Source organism: Mauremys mutica, chromosome 10 (assembly GCF_020497125.1).
Source record: "Mauremys mutica isolate MM-2020 ecotype Southern chromosome 10, ASM2049712v1, whole genome shotgun sequence".
In the NCBI taxonomy this organism is placed as follows: domain Eukaryota; kingdom Metazoa; phylum Chordata; order Testudines; family Geoemydidae; genus Mauremys; species Mauremys mutica.
In genome coordinates, this window is record NC_059081.1 from 35,298,304 (window position 1) to 35,320,661 (window position 22,358).

General features: G+C 41.2%; 1 protein-coding gene across 2 annotated transcripts in view; it reads right to left on the reverse strand.

Annotated features, from left to right (window-relative positions):
• Window positions 1-253: 253 nt before the first annotated feature.
• TTC21B (tetratricopeptide repeat domain 21B) overlaps window positions 254-22,358 on the reverse strand; it is an 82,904-nt gene continuing 60,799 nt past the window's right edge. For both annotated transcript variants that reach the window (XM_045033068.1, XM_045033067.1), the window contains 7 exons: window positions 21,681-21,831; window positions 21,079-21,240; window positions 20,533-20,728; window positions 19,282-19,506; window positions 12,566-12,686; window positions 2,930-2,997; window positions 254-617 (listed from right to left, as the gene is read on the reverse strand). In XM_045033068.1, the coding sequence (XP_044889003.1) occupies window positions 540-617; window positions 2,930-2,997; window positions 12,566-12,686; window positions 19,282-19,506; window positions 20,533-20,728; window positions 21,079-21,240; window positions 21,681-21,831 (1,001 nt within the window). In that variant the 3' untranslated portion in view covers window positions 254-539. The remainder of the gene's footprint in view (window positions 618-2,929; window positions 2,998-12,565; window positions 12,687-19,281; window positions 19,507-20,532; window positions 20,729-21,078; window positions 21,241-21,680; window positions 21,832-22,358) is intronic.

Sequence of the window (22,358 nt, forward strand, 5' to 3'; positions counted from 1 at the left end):
AAGTTCGGGCACCAAATTTCCTGGTGCCCTGTGCAGCTGAGTGCTGCTCCAGCCCCTGCCCCGCCTCTTCCCATCCCCTGCTCTGCCCCCACCCCACCTCTTCCCACCATTGAGGGCTGCAGAAGGGCTGGGCCTGCACTCACCGGTGGCGGGAAGTGCAGCGACCCGGCCCCAGCCGCGCTGCCGGTGAGTGCTGGGGGGTGGTTCCCCTCTGCCCCCCAAGTCTGCTCTCCCTCCCCCCACCCCCGCGGGAGTGTTACATAGGGCCCCAGAATAGCTAGGGATGGCCCTGTACACATTATTTCTTTTTTAGTTTATCAAATCCTGATGTACAAAAGCCTCCTCTACTGGAGAAAAGGTAAATCCACAGCTCTGAAGAAAGAATCTCTCCTCTCCTTGAAGGATAACTATATACGAGATCTAGATGATGTGTACAGTATTTATAATATTTACATACTGAATGGCCATTTCTTCATTGTAATATCCAATACATAATTTCCAAAATTGGATAAAAATTCAGCGATCCATACAAATAAGGTTCAAGTCCTTAAAGATGCACGGGCCTTGTCAAGTATCTCCTTTCTGATCTTTGGGTAGTTTGGGTGTGCTTTTAGGACCTGTTAAAGGCAAACAATAAACACAGTTTAAAACCAGTTATAAAGCAGCCTAAAACGAACAAGTACTCTCATCAGTTATTTCCGTCATCATTTTGAGCTTCATTTTAAGCCTTCTAATAAATCGGTAACAGTTTGATGATTTTGCTTATAAATACATAAAATATTTCATCACAGCAGATGTACAAATGTCATAAATAGCTGTATCATAAAGACAATCTTGTCCCTTCCACCAACCACGTGGACTTGGGGGAAAATTGCAGGGAGAAACTAGCCAGTGATTCCAGCCATTAGGAGCACCTGCAGAAGCAGCCAAACAGGGACCATCAGACATTCAGAGAACTTCCTAGTTTTGACTGGACTTTCTTTGCTCTGTGCTGATTGGCTGTTTGCTCCAACCCCCTCCCTCTCTGCCTTCCAATAGGATAGGTCTGCTCTGGAGCTGGAAGGTGTAATTTCCAGTTTGAGAAAACATACCTGTGCTGGCTCTGATCGAGCCAACATGCTAAAAATAGAAGCATGGCTGTGGCAGTACAGGCTAGCCACTCAAGTATGTACCTAGGGTCTTGGACAGGATTGTTCTTAGGGCATCTAGCCCATCCCACTGCTCTCTCACACACACCATCTCAGCTTCACTCCACACCAGCCCCTTTCCCTCTTCTCCACTGCACTGTCCCCCTCACATCCTTGCTTTTAATATCCCCTCCCTTCACTTTTCTTTCCATTTAGCTCATCCCTTCCTAATTAACCTCCCCCCATATAAACAAAAAACATGGCTTTAACATGAGCTTTGCAGACACTGTTCACTTGGCTTCTCTGCTATATTCCTTTCCTCAGTCCTGTGTGTGTCTTAACAGTTTAACCTCTTGGGGCATGGACTGTCTGCTAATCTGTTCAGTGCCTAGAACAATAAGGCCCCATTCTTGAATGATGCTTAGGCATGACCATTATAAACATCATTAACAACAGGTGATCTACGTAATATTCAAATATACATTTTTTTCCTCAACTTTCAACCTCATCCCTTTCACCCTTCAGATTGAGAATGTTTGAGTCAGCCACAATATACTGGAACAGTTAAATAGAACGGTTAATAAATATTAATTTACACCAAATTTCAAAAGGTTATTGTGGTCATATAAAATTTATTTTACAGAGACACTACTGAAAAGTTACTCTTCTACTAGTCTTTCAATGTGACATTAACATTGAAATTCTGCTCTCAAATTTCATTAACTTAAGTTATACTTCTATATGGTCTACCAAGTTGCAACCACAGGATGGAGGAGGATACTTTTGCTTGGCTCTGATATACCATGGGAGACAGCCTAAGTTCCCTCTAAGCTGTGCAATCGCGCAGCAGCCCATTAAGCGCCGTGCAGGCACTCAGGCCTGCGGCAAGGAGAGATTACTCTCCACCAACCCTAGACACAACCCAGCTCAGCCACAGACCTGCCGCAACCGGGGAAGAGGTGCCCCTCTCCTGGCCCCATCCCAGCCAAGCCCTGTACCTGCCACCGCTGGGGGAGATGTGCCCCAACCCAGCCTGGCCTGGACCTGCTGTGGCTGGTGAAGAGACGGCGCTCCCGTGGCCCCAACCCAGCCTAGACCTGCTGCGGCTGGGGGAAAGGTGCCCCGGCCCCAAACCAGCCTGGCCTGGACCTCCCGTGGCTGGGGAAGAGGCACCCCACCCCAGGCCCCAACCCAGCCTGGCCCTGCTGTGGGTGAGGCGCCCCTCCCCCGGACCCAACCCAGCCCCAGCACGGCCAGGGCAGCCTGCACCCAAAACCCGTCACCTCCAGCCAGAGTCCTCAACCCCCCACACCCTAACTCTCTGCCCCAGCCCTGAGCCGCTCATCTCTGGCCCCAGCCAAGAGCCCGCACCCCAGTCAAAGTCCTCACCCCGCCCTGCACTCCAACCCTCTGCTCCAGCCATGGGCTCCCCCTCCCACACTCCAAACCCCTCGCCCTATGAATTTTGTCATGTACATCAATATGGAGGTGATGTGGGTCAATCATCTCCATGTTGGTGCACATAACAAAATTCATTCCACACACGGGTGAGAAAAATTAGAGGGAACACTGAAGACAGCTACTTTCTCAGTTATTCCTTGATGATCTGAGGAATTTAGGATACAACAGGCTGAACTAAACCAAGTAGCCTGAACATCTACCAAATTTATGAAATTAAACAATTTCCAAAGCCAAATGCTACATAATTTGTAATTCCTGAATCTGAAAAATACAGAAATAACTCAGTACTTAAAAGGAAGTTATAGTAGTGCAAACAGTTAAAATATAAATTAAAGGCCTACCTTATGACAAATATCAATTGCTTCTACGTATCTCTTTCCTTTCAAGTAATTAAATGCCAGCTTGTATCCTGTAAGCAGTGCAAATACCCATGACATATTATACTTAAAATTAAATAAAGAATAAACCATCACATTCAAGTTGAAAATATTCCAATGGTCAAGTTTACTTAAAAGAAAAAAAGTTGGAATAACTGTTTGCTAAGTTGTCTCCAAAACACCGCTCTGAAACAGACAAGTTAGGTAGAGCTCTAAAATGAGTTCTGAAGGCATTTTAAAATTAAATAAATTATCACCAGCTATATTTACACACAGGAAAGAAGATTTACATTCTAAAGAATCTATAGTGGTAACCCATATTAATTTAAGTTGCCATATCATCCTTCATGACTTCTCACAGTGGGCTATGAATCACTATTTTGATAGAAACCACTCTTTTGATAGTTTAGTTATATTAGGTGAGGACACAAAACTAAATAAAAAGATACGAGAACAAGAATGGAAAACTTGTTTAGATGATTATGTTCTTGGTGGAACTCACTTCTCCCTCAATCAACATATTTGGACTGTGCCACTTGTAGCGAATATCAGAGGCAGTTAACATTTGTCTCTGAGGCACCAGGATTTGGCCACATCTCTTCTGTACTCACCTCAAATTCTCTACCAACAGAACTGAAAAGTAGTTCTATGGCTGTTGAGAATGTTTCTTCAGAGATGAAGCATCATTTTGTCTTTTACCTATCCCATTTTGTCAGCTATAACATGATGGGGGAGTAGAAAGCCAACAGAAAGGAGCTTGATGAGTTGGCCTTGATGGGGATATAGATATCTGAAAATTCTTGTCCCCTAAGAAAAACAACGTGAGGAATATTCTACATGCTGCTGCCCCAAAGAAAGCTTTAAAAGTCTGGCCTGCATTGGATAAGACAGGAAAGCTGAAATGCTATTGTTTGTATCTCTGCAGGCAGAGAAGCTAGTAAAAGCACACAAGGAATAGCCAAGATCCATAATGACATGGGGACTAATCTGATATTTGCAGGAAAAGAGGCACAGCCCAAATATCTCTGTTTGGGGGAAGAGGTCAGAGCCCAGAAATAAAGTCTATGATGAGTAATTTCCAAAAGAGCCATAAGAAAATCTAGATTTCAGAACGTTTTCTATAAAGCTATCTTACATAAGCAAATGGGCAATAAGATGACTAATGTGTAAGGCTATGATTTAGTCATGGGTATTTTTAGTAAAAGTCATGGACAGGTCACGGGAAATAAACAAAAATTCACGGCCCCGTTACCTGTCCATGACTTACTAAAAATACCTATGACTAAATCTTGGGGTGGGGGTGGAGGGTGCATCTCAGGGAGCCGCTGCTGGGAGGCTGCTCCGGCCACCCGGGCAGCGCTGAGCAGCGGCTGCTCCGGGCGCCCCCCGAGCAGAGGCCAGTGCGGCTGGCTGTGGGGCCACTCCAGCAGCAGCAAGTGCGGCTGTCCCTTGGGCCACCTGAGGCCAGCTGCTTGGGCGACCTTCGGGTCAGCCACACTGGCCACTGCAGAAGTCACAAAGATAATAATCTACAGATTTAGGCAGGTTGTGTTTTAAGTTGATAAATGTAGTTTTTACAGACACTGTAGTTCCTCTCTAATATACAGTTCACTTAAAAATATTTGAACCTGAGACATAAGGAGATTCAGGAACTGCACCTACAGAAACAAATGATGCAGCAATTTATTGTATATAAGGTACAGTCGTACATTATGAAAACAATGGTATTCTAGGTTGCATAGAAAACTATCATTCCACATCATTAAAAAAAAAAAAAACAAGTACAAGGGAAGCCTGTAAGAGGGTGCATTGTAAACAGTGGTTTTTTTTGTTTTTTTTTTGAGATGCCATCAACACAGTCCAAAATTGGGAACTGAATTTGGGAAACCACCATCCTATGAGTGTGGAGGTAGGTTTTATTTAATAAAAAAAAAATAGGAGACCAAACACACATTCCAATAGTTGGATTCACTGACTGTCTTAAGTGAAACTTTAAAAATATCCTGAACAGTATTTAATCGGCTACCAATTTTGAGTTGGAGATAAGAATTTTTAATTTACATAGTTTAAAAATTATATGCAAAAAATATCTGATCAAAATTAAATTGTAAGAACTAAGTCACAAAGCTGAGCCACTAATTCATACATAATAAGTAGCATAATGTATATTCAAAAGTAATACTATATTTATAGGCCATATGCAAGTTGCAAATAAAAACAGTGAACCATAATGGGTTCCAAAATCGAAGCTTGTGAGAAGTCCACTAGAAGAAAAGGTTACTCACCTTGTGCAGAAACACACATCTCAAAAAAAACCTACAGCCTACTGCATAGGGTGAGTAACTTCTTCTAATAGTGTCCCTATGGTTGCTCTACTTGAGGTGATTCCCCACAGGAAGGAGGGAATTTCAGAATTGAGTCCAGGACTGAAAACAGTACAGAATTATCAAACTCAGTATCAGATCTGACAGTGTAGATCAAGACATAGTGTTTAGTGAAAGTATGCACAGAGGCCCATGTACAGCTCTGCATACATCAGACACCAGAATGTTCTTGAATAAAGTTGCGGAAGTTGCCTACAATCTGGTAGTGCGTGCTATTATTCTTTTTGGGAGGGGAAGGGGGAGCACCAGCTGCATAGCATGTGACACACCCAGAGATCCTCCTTGAAAGTCTCTGTGTAGAGATCAGGGAACCCATGGATCTCTCTGCTATGAAGACCGTCTAGGTGATTTCCTAAACTGTTTGCTCCTATCTAGATAAAAGGCCCATGTAACACCTAATGTATTAAAGAAGGTCTCACACTCAGATTTACTTGGTTTTGTGAAAAATACAGGTAAATAAATGCACTGGTTAAGGTGAAAATCTGACAGCATTTTAGGTAAGAATTTAGGGTGAGGCCACAAAGAGAACCTGTCCTTGAAGAACAGGCAATATGCCTGGGCAGAGACAGGTGCATCGTGGAGGTGAATGCCTGGCTGCGAAGATGGTGTCGCCAGGAGGGCTTTGGCTTCCTCGACCACAGGATGCTATTCCAGGAAGGACTGCTAGGCAGAGATGGCGTTCACCTTTCGAGGAGGGGCAAGACCTTATTTGGACACAGACTGGCTAACCTAGTGAGGAGGGCTTTAAACTAGGTTCGACAGGGACAGGTGAGCAAAGCCCACAGGTAAGTGGAGAACATGGAAACCTGGGAGGTGGGTCGGAAATAGGAGGGAGCATGGGCTATAATGGCAGAGAGAAAGGAGGGTCAGGGCAAAACTGGGAGGCAAGATCAAATCAGTATCTTAGATGCCTATATACAAATGTAAGAAGTATGGGTAATAAGCAGGCAGAATTGGAAGAGCTAATAAATAAATACAACTATGACATTGTTGGCATCACCGAAACTTGGTGGGATAATACATGATTGGAATGTTGGTATGGATGGGTACAGCTTGCTCAGGAAGGATAGACAGGAGAAAAAGGGAGGTGTTTTTGCCTTATATATTAAAAATGTACACACTTGGACTGAGGTGGAGATGGACATAGGAGAGGGAAGTGTTGAGAATCTCTGGGTTAGGCTAAAAAGAGTAAAAAACCAGGGTGATGTCATGCTAGGAGTCTACTACAGGCCACCTAACCAGGTGGAAGAGGCTTTTTTTTAAACAACTAACAAAATCATCCAAAGCCCAAGATTTGGTGGTTATGGGGGACTTCAACGATCCAGATATATGTTGGGAAAATAGTTTTGGACTGCATTGCAGACAACTTTTTATTTCAGAATGTTGAAAAAGCTACTAGGGGAGAAGCTGTTCTAGATCTGATTTTAACAAATAGGGAGGAACTCGTTGAGAATTTGAAAGTGGAAGGCAGCTTGGGTGAAAGTGATCATGAAATCAGAGCGTTCACAATTCTAATTTAGGGTAGAAGGGAGCACAGCAAAATAGAGAGAATGGATTTCAGGAAGGCGGATTTTGGTAAGCTCAGAGAGTTGATAGGTAAGGTCCCATGGGAATCAAGACTGAGGGGAAAAACAACTGAGGAGAGTTAGCAGTTTTTCAAAGGGACACTATTAAGGGCCCAGAAGCAAGCTATTCCACTGGGTAGAAAAGATAGAAAATGTGGCAAAAGACCACCTTGGCTTAACCACGAGATCTTGCATGATCTAAAAAATAAAAAGGAGTCTCATAAAAAATGGAAACTAGGACAAATTACGAAGGATGAATATAGGCAAACAACACAGGAATGCAGGGGCAAGATTAGAAAGGCAAAGGCACAAAATGAGCTCAAACTAGCTAGTGGAATAAAGGGAAACAAGACGACTTTTTATCAATACATTAGAAGCAAGAGGAAGACCAAGCACAGGGGAGGCCCAATGCTCAATGAGGAGGGAGAAACAGTAACAGGAAACTTGGAAATGGCAGAGATGCTTAATGAGTTCTTTGTTTCGGTCTTCACCAAGAAGTCTGAAGGAATGCCTAACAGTGAATGCTAATGGGAAGGGGGTAGGTTTATAAGATAAAATAAAAAAACGAACAAGTTAAAAATCACTTAGAAAAGTTAGATGCCTGCAAGTCACCAGGGCCTGATGAAATGCATCCTAGAATACTCAAGGAGCTAATAGAGGAGGTATCTGAACCTCTAGCTATTATCTTTGGAAAATCATGGGAGACGGGAGAGATTCCAGAAGACTGGAAAAGGGCAAATATAGTGCCCATCTATAAAAAGGGAAATAAAAACAACCCAGGAAACTACAGACCAGTTAGTTTAACTTCTGTGCCAGGGAAGATAATGGAGCAAGTAATTAAGGAAATCATCTGCAAACACCTGGAAGGCGGTAAGGTGATAGGGAATAGCCAGCATGGATTTGTAAAGAACAAATCATGTCAAACTAATCTGATACCTTTCTTTGATAGGATAACAAGTCTTGTGGATAAGGGAGAAGCGGTGGATGTGGTATACCTAGACTTTAGTAAGGCATTTGATATGGTCTCGCATGATATTCTTATCAATAAACTAGGCAAATACAACTTATATGGGGCTACTATAAGGTGGGTGCATAACTGGCTGGATAACCGTTCTCAGAGAGTAGTTATAAATGGTTGCCAATCCTACTGGAAAGGTATAATAAGTGGGGTTCCACAGGGGTCTGTTTTGGGACTGGCTCTGTTCAATATCTTCATCAACGACTTAGATATTGGCATAGAAAGTACGCTTATTAAGTTTGCGGATGATACCGAACTGGGAGGGATTGCAACTGCTTTGGAGGATAGGGTCATAATTCAAAATGATCAGGACAAATTGGAGAAATGGTCTGAGGTAAACAGGATGAAGTTTAATAAAGACAAATGCAAAGTGCTCCACTTAGGAAGGAACAATCAGTTTCACACATACAGAATGGGAAGAGACTGTCTAGGAAGGAGTACGGCGGAAAGGGATCTAGGGGTTATAGTGGACCACAAGCTGAATATGAGTCAGAGTGATGCTGTTGAAAAAAAAAAAAGCAAACATGATTCTGGGATGCATTAACAGGTGTGTTGTGAGCAAGACACAAGAAGTCATTCTTCCGCTCTACTCTGTGCTGGTTAGGCCTCAACTGGAGTATTGTGTCCAGTTCTGGGTATCGCATTTCAAGAAAGATGTGGAGAAATTGGAGAGGGTCCAGAGAAGAGCAACAAGAATGATTAAAGGTCTAGAGAACATGACCTATAAAGGAAGGCTGAAAGAATTGGGTTTGTTTAGTTTGGAAAAGAGAAGACTGAGAGGGAACATGATACCTTTTTAGATACCTGAAAACTCTCTCATAAGGAGGAGGGAGAAAACTTGATCATCTTAGCCACTAAGGATAGAACAAGAAGCAATAGGCTTAAACTGCAGCAAGGGAGGTTTAGGTTGGACATTAGGAAAAAGTTCTTAACTATCAGAGTGGTTAAACACTGGAATAAATTGCCTACGGAGGTTGTGGAATCTCCATCTCCGGAGATATTTAAGAGTAGATATCCCCAACGCTGTGCCCGCAGGTGCCATGGCGCCCACAGGGGCATCTAAATGCTCCTGCGTCCTGGCCAGCGGTCGAGCATCCGCCGAAATGTCGCTGAAATTCAACGCCCACCAGACGAAAAGGTTGGGGACTGCTGGGTTAGATAAATGTCCATCAGGGATGGTCTAGACAGTATTTGGTCCTACCATGAGGGCAGGGGACTGGACTCTATGACCTCTGAAGATCCCTTCCAGTCCTAGAATCTATAAATCTATAAGAACACTGTAAATGGGAAAGGACGAGGATGGGGGTTTGCCATCCAAGCTACAATTTCACCACCCTGCAGGCCAACTTGATAGCTACTAGAAAGGCCATCTTCACAGGTAAGTGAAGCAAGGAGCAGGTTGCCAGAGGTTCAAATGGAAATCTGATGAAGTATTTAAGTACTAGATTGAGACCCCAAGTAGGAACAGGATCTTTAACCTGGAGGTAGTGGTTCCCAAAACCCTTAATAAAGCTTGAGGACATAGGGTAAGCAAATATGAAAAAATCTTTCTAGTGGGGAATGAAATGCTGATATCTTGGCCAGATGAACCTTAACAGAGCTAACTGATAACCTTGATGTCTTCAGGTCCAGCAGGTAAACCAAGATAGCTGAAAGCAAAGAGTATTCAGGTACAACACAGTGATACCAGTCTGAAGTAATCTGAGCTGACTTCCTGCTAATGTTTAGTAATATCCATCGTACTCCTGTTGAGTAGGTGGATTCTAATCCTGTGAATCATCTAAGAGTCATGCTCGGAGATGGAGGACTCCTAGGTTGGAGTGAAGCACAAAACCTGCATCTTGGGACAGGAAATGAGGGATGGTCGGAAGCTTGAAAGCCAGTTGGACACGCAGATGAAGCAGGTAAAGTTACCAAAGAGGTCTCAGCCAAGTCGGTACTATAAGAATAACTATCTTTGTCCTGTCTGATCTTGTTCATCGCTCTTAGTATTAGCAATGTTGGCGGGAATGCATAGAAGACTACCTTTGTCCAGGGAAGCAGAAACTCATGTTCCAAAGAGTGGCAACCTAGGCCTCCTCTTGAGCAGAACAGGGGACACTTATTGCTGAATGTTGCAAATAGCTCCACCTCTGGAAGTCCCCACTTTTCGAATATCCTGTGAAGAATTTGAGTCTCCAATTCCCATTCGGAGTCCTGGGAGAAGTGCCGGCTGGTAAGAAGGTAAATGGCTGAGATCTGATTCTGATGGGCTATAATGCAGTTCCACAACTTTATAGCTTCAGTGCATAGGGAGGGGGATCTTGCATCTCCCTGTTTGTTGATACAGAACATGCAAGCAACACTGTCATGACCCTGATTCACCCCCTGGGTGAGGGGTAGAGACTGAAGGCAGATGTTCCTGACAGCTCTGAGTTCCCACAAGTTGATATAGAGACCAGTTTCCTGAGATGACCATCTACTCTGCGTTGTGACCCACGTGTTTGTTGTAATACACCATCAGATCGGTTGCAAATGAGAAAGGCAGTCTCCAAAATTGGAGAGGTGGGCAAAAGGTTGCATCTTGTAAACTAGAGGCAAAGGAGGAATCAAACCCTCAACTATCCTGTCAAAATTGTTTTTTCAGTGATAACTGATTACTTGCTGAAGGAGGATTAGTAGCTCTCTTTCTCTGGGATTTTTGTCTCTTCCTAGCAGGTTTAGTGGTTCAATGAAAGCCAGTGAATTAGGCAAGGTATGATCTCTGGGTAGTTTGAGACATACAAAATCTCCTCTTATTCACAGGGGTGTATTTATTCAAAGTTCAACATGGCCCTGGAGTCCTTCAGTGCATGCAAGGACTCATCCATGGCCCCCAAGAAGAGTTTCCAACCATCAAATGGGAGGTCCTCAACAGTATTCTGAACCTCCCTCGGGAACCCCGAGAGCTGGAGCCAGGATGCCTTATGCATAACAACCTCTGTGCAGATGGATTTGGTGATGCTGTCTGCAACACCTAAGGCAGCTTAAAGAGAGGTTCTGGCTAATAACTGACACTCTGTGATGATGGTGTGGAACGAGTCTCTATGCTCCTGTGAAAGATGTTCAATAAAGGCTGCAAATTTATTGTAGTTCATGAAGTTGTACTTGGCCATGATCACCTTATAGTTTATTATCCGAAATTGGAGGGTTGCAGATGAGCAAGACTTTCAGCCAAAAAAGTTTAACTTTTTCTGATTTTTATCATTGGGGTGAACCCTGAGTAATGCTGTTTACCCTGCTCATTTACAGCATCCACCACCAGGAAATTAGGCAAGGTGTGGGCAAACAAAAATTCAGAGTCCCTGAGACGAACATAATATTTCTTATCTGCCCATTTACAAGTAGTACGAGAATAGCGTAGCTGAAGTTGACGTATCTTAATTCGACTTACCTCTCGTCCTCACAGTGCGGGGTCGATTGCTGCAGCTCCCCCGTCAACTTTGCTGCCGCCTCTTGCTGAGCTGGAGTTCAGCAGTCGACGGGTGAGCGATCGGGGATCAATTTATCACGTCTACACTACATGCGATAAATCGATCACCGATAGATCGATCGCTACCCACCAATCCGGCAGGTAGCATAGACGTACTCCCAGACATGCTACAGTGGCATAACACTTCTACTGTAGACCAGCTCTTAGAACGGAGGTCGCTGACTGAGGGCAGGTCCATACTCACTGCGCGGGTCGACGCGGTGAGTTCGACTTCTCCGAGTTCGAACTATCGCGTCTAATCAAGATGCGATAGTTCGAACTCCCCGCGCGCGCCGGTCGACTCTGGAACTCCACCACCGCAAACAGCGGTGGCGGAGTCGACCTTGGAGCCGCGGAGTTCGACCCCGCCGCGTCTGGACGGGTAAGTAAGTCGAACTAGGGTACTTCGAGTTCAGCTACGGTATTCGCATAGCTGAACTTGCGTACCCTAGTTCAATCCCCGCCCTTAGTGTAGACCAGGCCTGAGACTGCCTCCTAACAAGTGAGGCAGTTTGAAACATGGTGAGCCAGGCACACTCAGCCAGGCTGGTAGGGCTCTCCTCAGAAAAAACAGGAGGAAAAAGGGACAGGAAAAAAAGTCAATCCTTTCACTACTATCTAAATAATTCTATACTAAAACAACCAACATTAACTAGAAACACTAAACTAACAGAACAGCTGTAGAATAAGGTATGCTCAAGGCAGAAACAATTGAGCTCTGTCTCACACTGAAAAATTGAGAGAAGGAACTGAAGGCAGTTCATCCACGAAGCCCTATATACCCTCGATGTGCAGCACCAAGTTGTATAGGGCACATGCGCAGGCTGAACAGACACTTCTAATGGGAAATCTCTGAGCAAGGGCTCAAGAGGCATATGCACTCCTGAAGAGGAGCACCTAGAGGAACACTACTAGAAGAACACCAGCTGTAAATTGCTAAGAGTCTTGTCAAAGTACCAACTCAAATGGCTCTCTCCTGCCATGAAGGCTCTCTCCTATGTTGTAATGTAGATCTCTAAACAGCTGCATTTTCACAGGAAGACAATCAGAGACGTTATTTTATTTATATGGAAAATTAAATGCAGTCTTACTGATAGTCATTGTTTCTGTTCTTTTGTATTATCACAGGTTGTGTAAACATACCTATTGTTGGATTTGTTTGGTTTCCATACTTCCAGGCCATCTCATAATTTACTGCTGCATCCTTATACGCTTGCTCCTTTTCCATTATGTATCCCATATATTCATAGGCTTTGCAACAGGACTACAAAATATAAATGTTGACTACATGTATTTCAAAACTTTATTTAGAGAAACATATGCAGTACTGACAATCAATTAAATAATATTAATATACACAGTTTGGAAAGCATATACAATTACATGATGTTACTAACTTCTGTGACAAAATGTTCTGGATTCAAGTCAGGACAAGACAAATCCCATTTGTGTAATTCTGTGCATGGCTGTTCTTAAGATCCTCAGACAAAGTAAGAGGCTCAGAACAAGAGCTGCTCAACTTGGGGGGAGAGGTGAGTAGGTTAAGGGGAAAAGAAGGAAGTGCATTACATTGTCCTAGTGGCTCTTGCTGGAAGCATTTGCCCAATTAGTACTGCCTGAATGTATTTGATCCAGAGGGCCAGGATTAGGTATATGGCCCCCAGTAGCACTGAGTAAAACATCTTCACAGTGGCAGTTATCATGCCTGTTACTGCTCAGCAGATCAAAGGGTTTTAGGGACATACTCTTCTGGAGCAGTTAGTTGGCTTTCCCATTGGGTGAAGCACTGACTACCACAATAGGGCCAGACAACATGCAGAAGCAGTACAAAATTATTAGAGTTTGCAGGAGAGAAGGGACCGCACACTCCGTGCTGAGATAACCAAAGTTTGGCTACTTAAAAGAAATATTTGTAGTCTACAAAAACAGCTTTCAAATAAAAATGGATACATTTTACTAACAAATTATAAACATTAAATATTTTCAATAAAAGCTAATTTTATTATTCTTAGTCTCCTAAAAATATGTTTATTACCCTGTATGCTTATCAAAGCTGTGCTTTAAAGTAAAAACAAGAAGTGATTCCATGACTTGATGGTTTTGTAAATGATGCTCCATGTAACTCACGAGTTGCTTATCATCAGTTTGCAATACCATGAAATACAGTTAAGAATGAGCCACATAAAAGTAAATAGCTAATGAAAAACTTTTCTAGCAGCATGATGAGTCAGTTTGATTATTTTCTTCTTTGTTGTTGCGGGCTTTATTTGCATAAAAGACATATTTTATAAAATTCACCACTGCCACCCAAAATAGGCTTCCCCAGGTCCAGTGGGAGTGAGTATAAAGGGAATCCCATCAACCTTCATCTTCTGCCGGCCAATGGAACATTGGTGAAAGGACAGAGTCACAGTCTCCTATCCTAACAAGTATTCACCATATTAGCCAGACATGCAATCCTTACCATGAGCTGCCTAATCATGATGGTGCCTATCAAGGACAAGTGCCTGTCCCGTTTCTATACACAAAAACTATTTAAAACAGTTTGACTGTATTTCAGTCTATTGTGTGTGTGTGTGTGTGTGTGTGTGTGTGTGTGTGTGTGTGGACAGCTAGATAGAAAGAACACCCACACAATCTACATGAAAAGAACATTAAGGTTTCAAAGTCAAGCACTCAAAAGCTAGGAAATGGCAGAAATTAGATTGTCTGTGCAACTTTAATTCAGTCCCCTTGTGTATTTGCATGATAATACAGCCCTTAATTACATACTATTTTTCACAGGACCCCTGCCTCATTCAGTGCACACCATGGTCTGCTCTAGGGATGAATCAGGACTGTGTAGTGAAGGAAGCTGTTGGCTGTAGGGCAATTTCATTTGTTGCAGAGTTCCTATATGATGCTAGGCAAGTCATTTAAATGAAACTGTTTACAGGTGGTCATTAATTGTGTTCAGATTTTCTGGGTGCCTGACTTGAGACCCTTGGTCTGATTTACAATATATATATCACATCACTCCCTCTGGGCTCCCAATCCCAGCTCCTTGTTTCCAGTCTCCTTACCCAGCCAGTCCCAGTTTCCCCCTTCCCGACTTATCTGGCCTACATCTGGCCCCCTCCCTGGCCCCCAAACCTCCCCCCGACCACTCCCCATTTTCATCGGCTCTCAGGCCTAATCTCCCCTCATTGCCCAGGCTCCTCATTCAATCTCAGGGTTCCTCCACTTCTTGTCACAGTCTCTGCTCAGAAAGTCCCACTCTCTCCCCGGCTCATCATCCAAGCTCTGTCCCCGACCCCACCCATTACTCTCCCTGGGCTCCCAGTCCTACCTTTCGCTCCAACACTCATTTCCAGTTTCTCCCTCACCAGGCTTTGTCCCAATTTCGTCCCTGACCCCCCACCCAAAGTCTGTCACTTGTCCCCACTACATTTGAATCTAGCAGTTTCTTCCTCCACACTGCCTGGGTCCACCATGGGGACCACTGAAAGCACAGGACAGATTGGCCCCCTGTTCTGAGTTCAGTTTCCAGATCACCCACAATGCTGAGAGCTGCAATTGCAGGGAAAATCCTGATCAGTACTGTTTAGTGCAAGCTTAGTGCAGATGGAATCTTTGGGGAAGATATCTAAGAAACCACTACTGAGCACAGAATCATAGAAATGTAGGGCTATAAGAGACCTCAAAAGGTCATCCAGTCCAACTGCCTGTGCGGAGGCAAGATTAAGCATACCTAGACCATCTCTGACAGTTATTTGTCTAACCGGTTCTTTAAAACCTCTAATGATAGAGATTCCAGTCTCTCTACATAACCCATTCCAACGCTTAACTATCCTTAGATATTAAGTAAAGCTTTCTAACTATAACATAAATCTCCCTTGTGGCAAATTAAGCCGATTGCTTCTTGTCTTACCCCTCACGGACATGGAGAACTAATTCCCATTCACCTTTGGTCTGACCCAGTATGGCCGTTTTTATGTTCTGTTCTCTTTATAACAACATTGTACTTCTTTCAAGACTATTATGTCCCCCCCTTAAGTCTTCTCTTTTTTAGACTACTATGTTCAATTCTTTCAACCTTCCCTGAAAGGCCATGTTTTCTAAACCTTTATTTTTGTTGCTTTCCTCTGGACACACTCCATTTTTTTCATATCTTCTGAAACTGTGGTGCCCAAAACTGGACACAGTACTCCACCTGAGACTTCACCAGTGCAGAGTAGAATGGAACAATTACCCCGTGTGTCTAACACGCCTCCAAATACATCATAGAATGACATTTGTCTTTTCTGCAATAGCACCACATTGCTGACACTCAAATTTGTGATCCATCCCAGATCCTTTTTTGCAGTACTGCTGCCTACACAGTTATTCCCCCATCTTGTATTTAAGTATTTGATTTTTCCTTCTTAAGTTTTATACTTTGCACTTGTCTTCACTGAATTTCATCTTATTGATTTCAGACCAATTCTCTAATTTATCAAGATAGTTTTTGACTTTTAATACCATCTTCTCAAGTGTTTGCATCAACTCTGCAGCAAATTTGTAAATTTTCTCTTTACTTCATCATCAAAGTCGTTAATGAAAATACTTAATAGTTTCAACCTCAGAACAGACTGCTGCCGGTCCCCATTTTGTAAGTCCTCCCAGTCTGACACTAAATCACAGACAACTACTCTGTATGGTTTTTCAACCAGTGACTCCCCATTTAACAATAATTTCATTTAGACGATACTTCTCTAGTTTGTTTACAAGACTCATATGGGAGTGTGCTCAAAGCCTTACTAAAGTCAAGATATATCCTGTCTACTGCTTCCCTGCTATCAACTAGTCCAGTTAACCTTCAAAGAAGGAAATTAGACTGATTTAGCATGATTTGTTCTTGACAAATCAGCATTGGCCATTACTTACCCCTTATTATCCTCGAGCATGTGTGAACTGCTATTTTTCAACGGTTTATAAGTAGGCCAAATTTTGGTGGATTTTCATGGGCACGACAAAAGGCACATCCCTGACACAAAGGCTAGTCCCCCGCCAAATTTCGAGTCTCTGCTCACAGGAATGCTAGAGCTTTTCAAAGAAAGGCTGCTGCCAGGATCATTTAACATGGGAAAAACAAAGTATTTTTCCCTAGCCTCATTCCTGAAAAAGGCTAAACTGTTTTGGCTAAAATTTTCCAGATTTTTTTTTTTTTACCTGAGACGAACACCTGCCATGAAAAATTGCAGCCTGAATGGTTAAATAGTTTGGCAAAATTGTAAGCAACTGAAAATAGGATCTTCTAATGGGAAGTTTCAGGCAACCTGAATAGGTAGTGCTACCAGCCCCGCCTGTAGCATGTAATACACACACATTGCATGTGCACGCGCGTGTGTGTATAGATACACGTTATATAGATTAAAACAGATTAAATCTTTCATAATGAAAGACAAAATAAAACTGATTAAATACAGAAAGACAGACAGGAATCTCCATATTACACACATAAAGCAGAGCATGCTCACAATTAGCAACAACTCTGAAAATAAGCAAGCTTTTTGGAAGTCTCATTTTGAATAGTTGCCACTAAACTGAATATTTTCTGTAAAGAAGTTACAGAATTCTACTTAATGTTCTATCTAATTATCCATTTAGCATGCTAATTATTTACACTAGGGACAAGACAAATGCAGACACCTGAATTATATTCAACTTCATCTTAACTATTCAAAACTGTTTTAGATTAAACTTCCTAAGTCTAATGAGGAAATGGTTTCAATTTATAACCTACAAGACCAAGCAGAGATCATCTGGAAAACTAGAATACAATATAGTCCAAGATTTCTCTTATGAAGAAGTCTGTGGTCTACAAGTGATTCTTTAACTGTATTTTTAAATAAATATATAAAAAAGCCCTTGATTCTATGGAAAGCGTCTAGCTTTGGAAACACACGTTGGGCTCTCTGACTTTGTAACCTAACACAGTTTATGGTCTGTGGTCTAAACCAAATCTACATGTTTTAAATGGACACAAACCCATGGTTGCATGACAAAGTGTTTACATAGGCTCTCTCATTCAATATGTACATACATCATTCATTTCTGATTGTAAAAAGCAATTCTAAAAACCCATTCATCAAAATAATGTATTTTGGTCAGTCTAGTCAAGTTTGTAACTCAGAATTCTTGTGGAAAATATTATTTCCATAAACACAATTTAAAAAAAAAACAACAAAAAAAAACTTTAGCAACCATTTTTATCTGTACAGTACAATTCCTGCAGGCCTTCTTCATAGCACATGGGTTGGAGGCCAATGTGGGAATGGGCATCTCTTCCTTGTGCTCTGGCACTGGAGACCTGGAATGCAATCTTTTTGTAGCCTTCCAGTTTACTTTCCTCTCCCTTCCATTATTCAGAACCTTATCTATCTAAATATTTCAGTGTACAAAGATGTTTAAAGAAAATAATTTGATAATATGATCTGTATTTGTCACTGCTACCAAGAGCTATAACTTATTCAACCCAGCTTGTATAGAATCACAGCAGCAGTACATGACATGCCCCCCACCACTGTTCCAGGATCTGCTCAGGTTACCTATTGGTTTTCGGAGTGAAAGGCTCTAGATTTAGACCAGCCAGTGCTGTTACTGTGACTCTAGGAGAATTAATAGAATCTACAGGATGTGGGAGCCGCCAGTTGGAAAAGACAGCTAGTTTTAGGTTAGATTGAAAGACTGACCTGAGCTAAGATGCTCTGTATATATGTTAACTATGTATCTAACAAAGACTGTTAAATTACTAATAATTAATTAAGACTAGTGGATTACTTGCATATAAAAACAAATACACAGCCTACTTGAAAGACCACCTCTGACCCAACGTCATCCTGTCAACTATAATCAGAGGAAGCTCTCATGCTTAACCCACTAGACGTAAAAGAGGAAGCTCTGCTGGCAGGACATTTTCGCTTAGAGGAACATTACTGGTTCCAGAACTAAACTAAGCTTCCAAGCACAGCAGGAGATTTGACAGGAGAACGAAACTTAAGTTCTGCTTTGATGACTCTAGAAACATGAGGATGTAATGCAGATGAAATCTGAAAGATACCTAAAAACAGCCACCTGAACCTGCAGGATGCTGAGGCTGAACCCTGGGGTATGGTCTCTGCAGAGGAAAAAGCCTCTTAAATGTACCTCATCTGAAGGAAGGTGAGATGTATACAAGTAGAAAGGAAAAGCAAGCTCTCAACCACCAAGGAGAAACAAGATAATGGGAAATATTAAGTAGGAGAGCTAAAGCTGCTAACTTCATACCATCCAAGCAGAGCTTCTGGCAGCTTGCCAGGTCAGAAATCCCATGTGCCCAATCAAAACATTAGAGGCTTCAGAATCCAGAGAAAAGCAACTCCTCAGTGCAAGATGGGTGAAAGAATCAGAAAAACTAACAATTCATGTAGATTAGTTTGTGAAATAGGGCTTATAAGACATGTTCTACTAACATACAAAATTGTGTATGCAGCTACGGATAATGTATTAATAAATGAGGCAAATGTCCACAATTTATATTGGTCTGCAATTTTCATTAGCCCCAAATCAGATTCATAATGAGACGCATTCTTGACATTCCACGGACACCTTCAACACATAGTGCCTCACCACAGCTTAAACTTGCATAAATTACTGACAGCTCATTAGGTAGCATCTGCAGATGCATTCATTTCCTGTTCTCAAGGGTAAACGGTTAGTCTCTTGCTCTTTCCAAGTTCATTTCCACTACATAAGAAAACTAACTTTGAAATAAAATACATTTTCACTGGCAAATTTAAAAATAGAGCATTCACATAAATATATGGGAAAATTACTTTTTACTATATTCTGTCACTTACCCTGTTATGACGAAGACACCGTTTTAATAGTTCACCTGCCATATCATATTTTGCAGATTGAATATAAATATCAGCAAGAAGGAGCCAACTTTTTTCAAACTCCTCTGCATCTATGGGGTTCCAGTTCATTTTTGAAATACGTTTCAATTGATTCCTGGCTCGTGGAGTTTGTTTTAAAATCATGTAGGCTGTGGCCATTCCCAAAAGAGCTGGGATATGATCCTTCTGCAATAAAACATTTTAAGAACAAAATTAAGTTTTCTAAATTATATTCAGAGGGGTAGCCGTATTAGTCTGGATCTGTAAAAGCAGCGAAGAGTCCTGTGGCACCTTATAGACTAACAGACGTACTGGAGCATGAACTTTCGTGGGTGAATACCCACTTCGTCGGATGCGCATCCGACGATGTGGGTATTCACCCACGAAAGCTCATGCTCCAGTACGTCTGTTAGTCTATAAGGTGTCCCAGGACTCTTTGCTTCTAAATTATATTGTTACTGAGCAGTTACAGAAAGATAAAACTAGAAGCTAAGACCCAAATGTCAATGAGATGCCAATGAAAATACATAAAAGCATCCAATTTTGAAATGTTGAGTTATTTTTGGACATGGAATGAACTTAGAATTGATCTGCTATTGGTCATGCAGTTTTAAAAACACTGGGAATTAGATTACATGAAAGCTACATCTACACTATGAGCTAGGGGTGCAATTCCCAGCTCACGTATGTATACTCATGTGCTCATTGAGCTAAGAACAGTAGCACAACCACAATGGCACAGGCAGCGGCAGTATGGGCTAACTGCCTGAGTATGTACCCACTGAGTATGTGCCCGTGCTACTGTAGGTCCACTACTATCTTTAGCATGCTAATTCAGATGAGAGATAGTGCAAGTACGTGCTAAATCATATCCTGAACTCATTACCTAGATTTAGCCAACGTTACTAAGCAAAAAAATTAGTTATATTTTAAGAAGCGCGGTAAGCCTAGTTACCAATTTCTTAATAAATTTGCAAATTCAACTACAAATGTATGTATCAACAAGAGAGAATGCTTCTTCGGCACATTTTGTTGCTAATTTTTTAAAAATTAGCAACCTAGTAGGGAACAAATATAATTCTCAGACCTGATAATATGAAGTATCTCACAATACTTCTTAACTTAAATGGAAGAAAAATTATAAAAAAACAAAAGTACTTTTTTGTGGAGGAAGGGAAGGGGGGGGCAGAGAGGGGAGAGAAAATTACCAACCTCAGCAACTACTACTTCAGTGAAAGTATTTAGTGCTTGTTCAACATTTGATTTCTGTTTGGTTGCCATTAGGCAATAGTTTTCCATGATACGAAGCTGAATGTGACCCTGAATGGTCTGGGGCTTGAGTTCCTTCAAAAGTTTTTCTGCTGTTCTCACAGCCAGCTGCACAGACTCCTGCTTCTCAGTGGAATTACTATACATTAGAAAGAAAGTTTACAAAACACCCAATTGTTATTATGCAATACTACTATTAAATAAGCTATACTCTATAACTGATAACATACTAAAGTCATTACACTCTTACATACAACAGTTACCTTTATATGACTATTCTATATTGGTTCTCTTCTGTAATGAAGTTATTCTAAATTATAGGCAAAGGCATCTTACAAATGCCTAGGGTGTAGAACAGAATCCCCTTAACTATCTTGCTGCAATTTGGTAGCTTTCTTATTTTAATGTGCCACACATTGTCTATGCAAATTTAGACTAGGATCCCAAAGTGTTATCAAGAAAAAAATATTTATTTATTTTTAAACTCACCCTATATCACCATCCAGATTTTCAAACACTTCACCACCTACAGTTTCATTATCTGGGTTCAAACAAATTTCGATCATGTTATAAACTGCATTCTGTCCCCAGTCACTGTCCTTCCGGGCTCTATTAAAATGTCGAAGTGCATCATTTGGTTCACCAGTATACCTAGATAAATTATGAAAGCACGTTCAGTTTGGACAAGAAGCTAAATAAAACAAAGAAAAATGTAGCTTTCGAAAAACACTAGGTACATGTTTTTATCATGTACATACCGTAAAAATTAGTTCTGAGAATGTAATTACTATTACTTGCATTGAAACAGCAAAAAATTCCACATGAAACAGCATGAGATAAGTAGGGAAAGGAATATTAGAGATAGATACAATTAATTAGCTACATTTTCTAGAAATGACACAGGTAAAGTGTTTTTCAGAACCTCTCCTAAAATCCTAGTAACTGAATCTAGACTTCCTAGCCAAGTAGCTACCAATGTCATAATTAGAGGTTCAGAGTTATAATGAATTTCAAATAATTTTTTGTAATCTTTTCATATATAATATAGTTACCCAATAAATTTTATTTTATTCAATTATAACTGCACCTACCAAAGATACAGTCCTTTGCAATAATGAAAACCCGGCTCGAGTTTTGCTCTGGAGGAATGTTTCTCAGCCATTACAAGAAATCTTGGAACTTCTTCTAGCTTCCCAGCTCTTCTTAACAGATCAATTAAACGTGACAGAGTTGCATAATTATCTAAATACACACATATATTTAGAACATTTTTAAATTAAGTTACATATTTGCTGGACAAACATATGAGAAAAAGTAAATCCCTCTTTTAATTTGTGCTACAAATTAAACTAGAGTACATGAACTATTTAATACTGGTACAAAAGTTTTTTTTATTTTAATTATGTTCTCTAAATGATATTTACAATGCATTTTAAAAGGTCTAATGGTCAGATTACAGTAGGTATGGGCCCAACTGAATGGCACTTTAAAAAAATCAAATATTTGCAACATATACTCTTGACTTTTTTCAAATATATTCCCAATAGCAAACTTCACAATCTCTCTGGTATCACTAAAACATAGTTTTATCTATATCTCTACTCGTATTTTGCATATAAACTGAAACAAAACTTTACAGCACACTCCAGTTACTTATGTTAGCCTTGAAATCCTATATCTGTTTGTGTACACACAAACTTTGGCAGTGTATTTGAAACAGAAAAAGTTAAATAATTCTGCAACTGTATTAGGTCCTATATGAAATATGC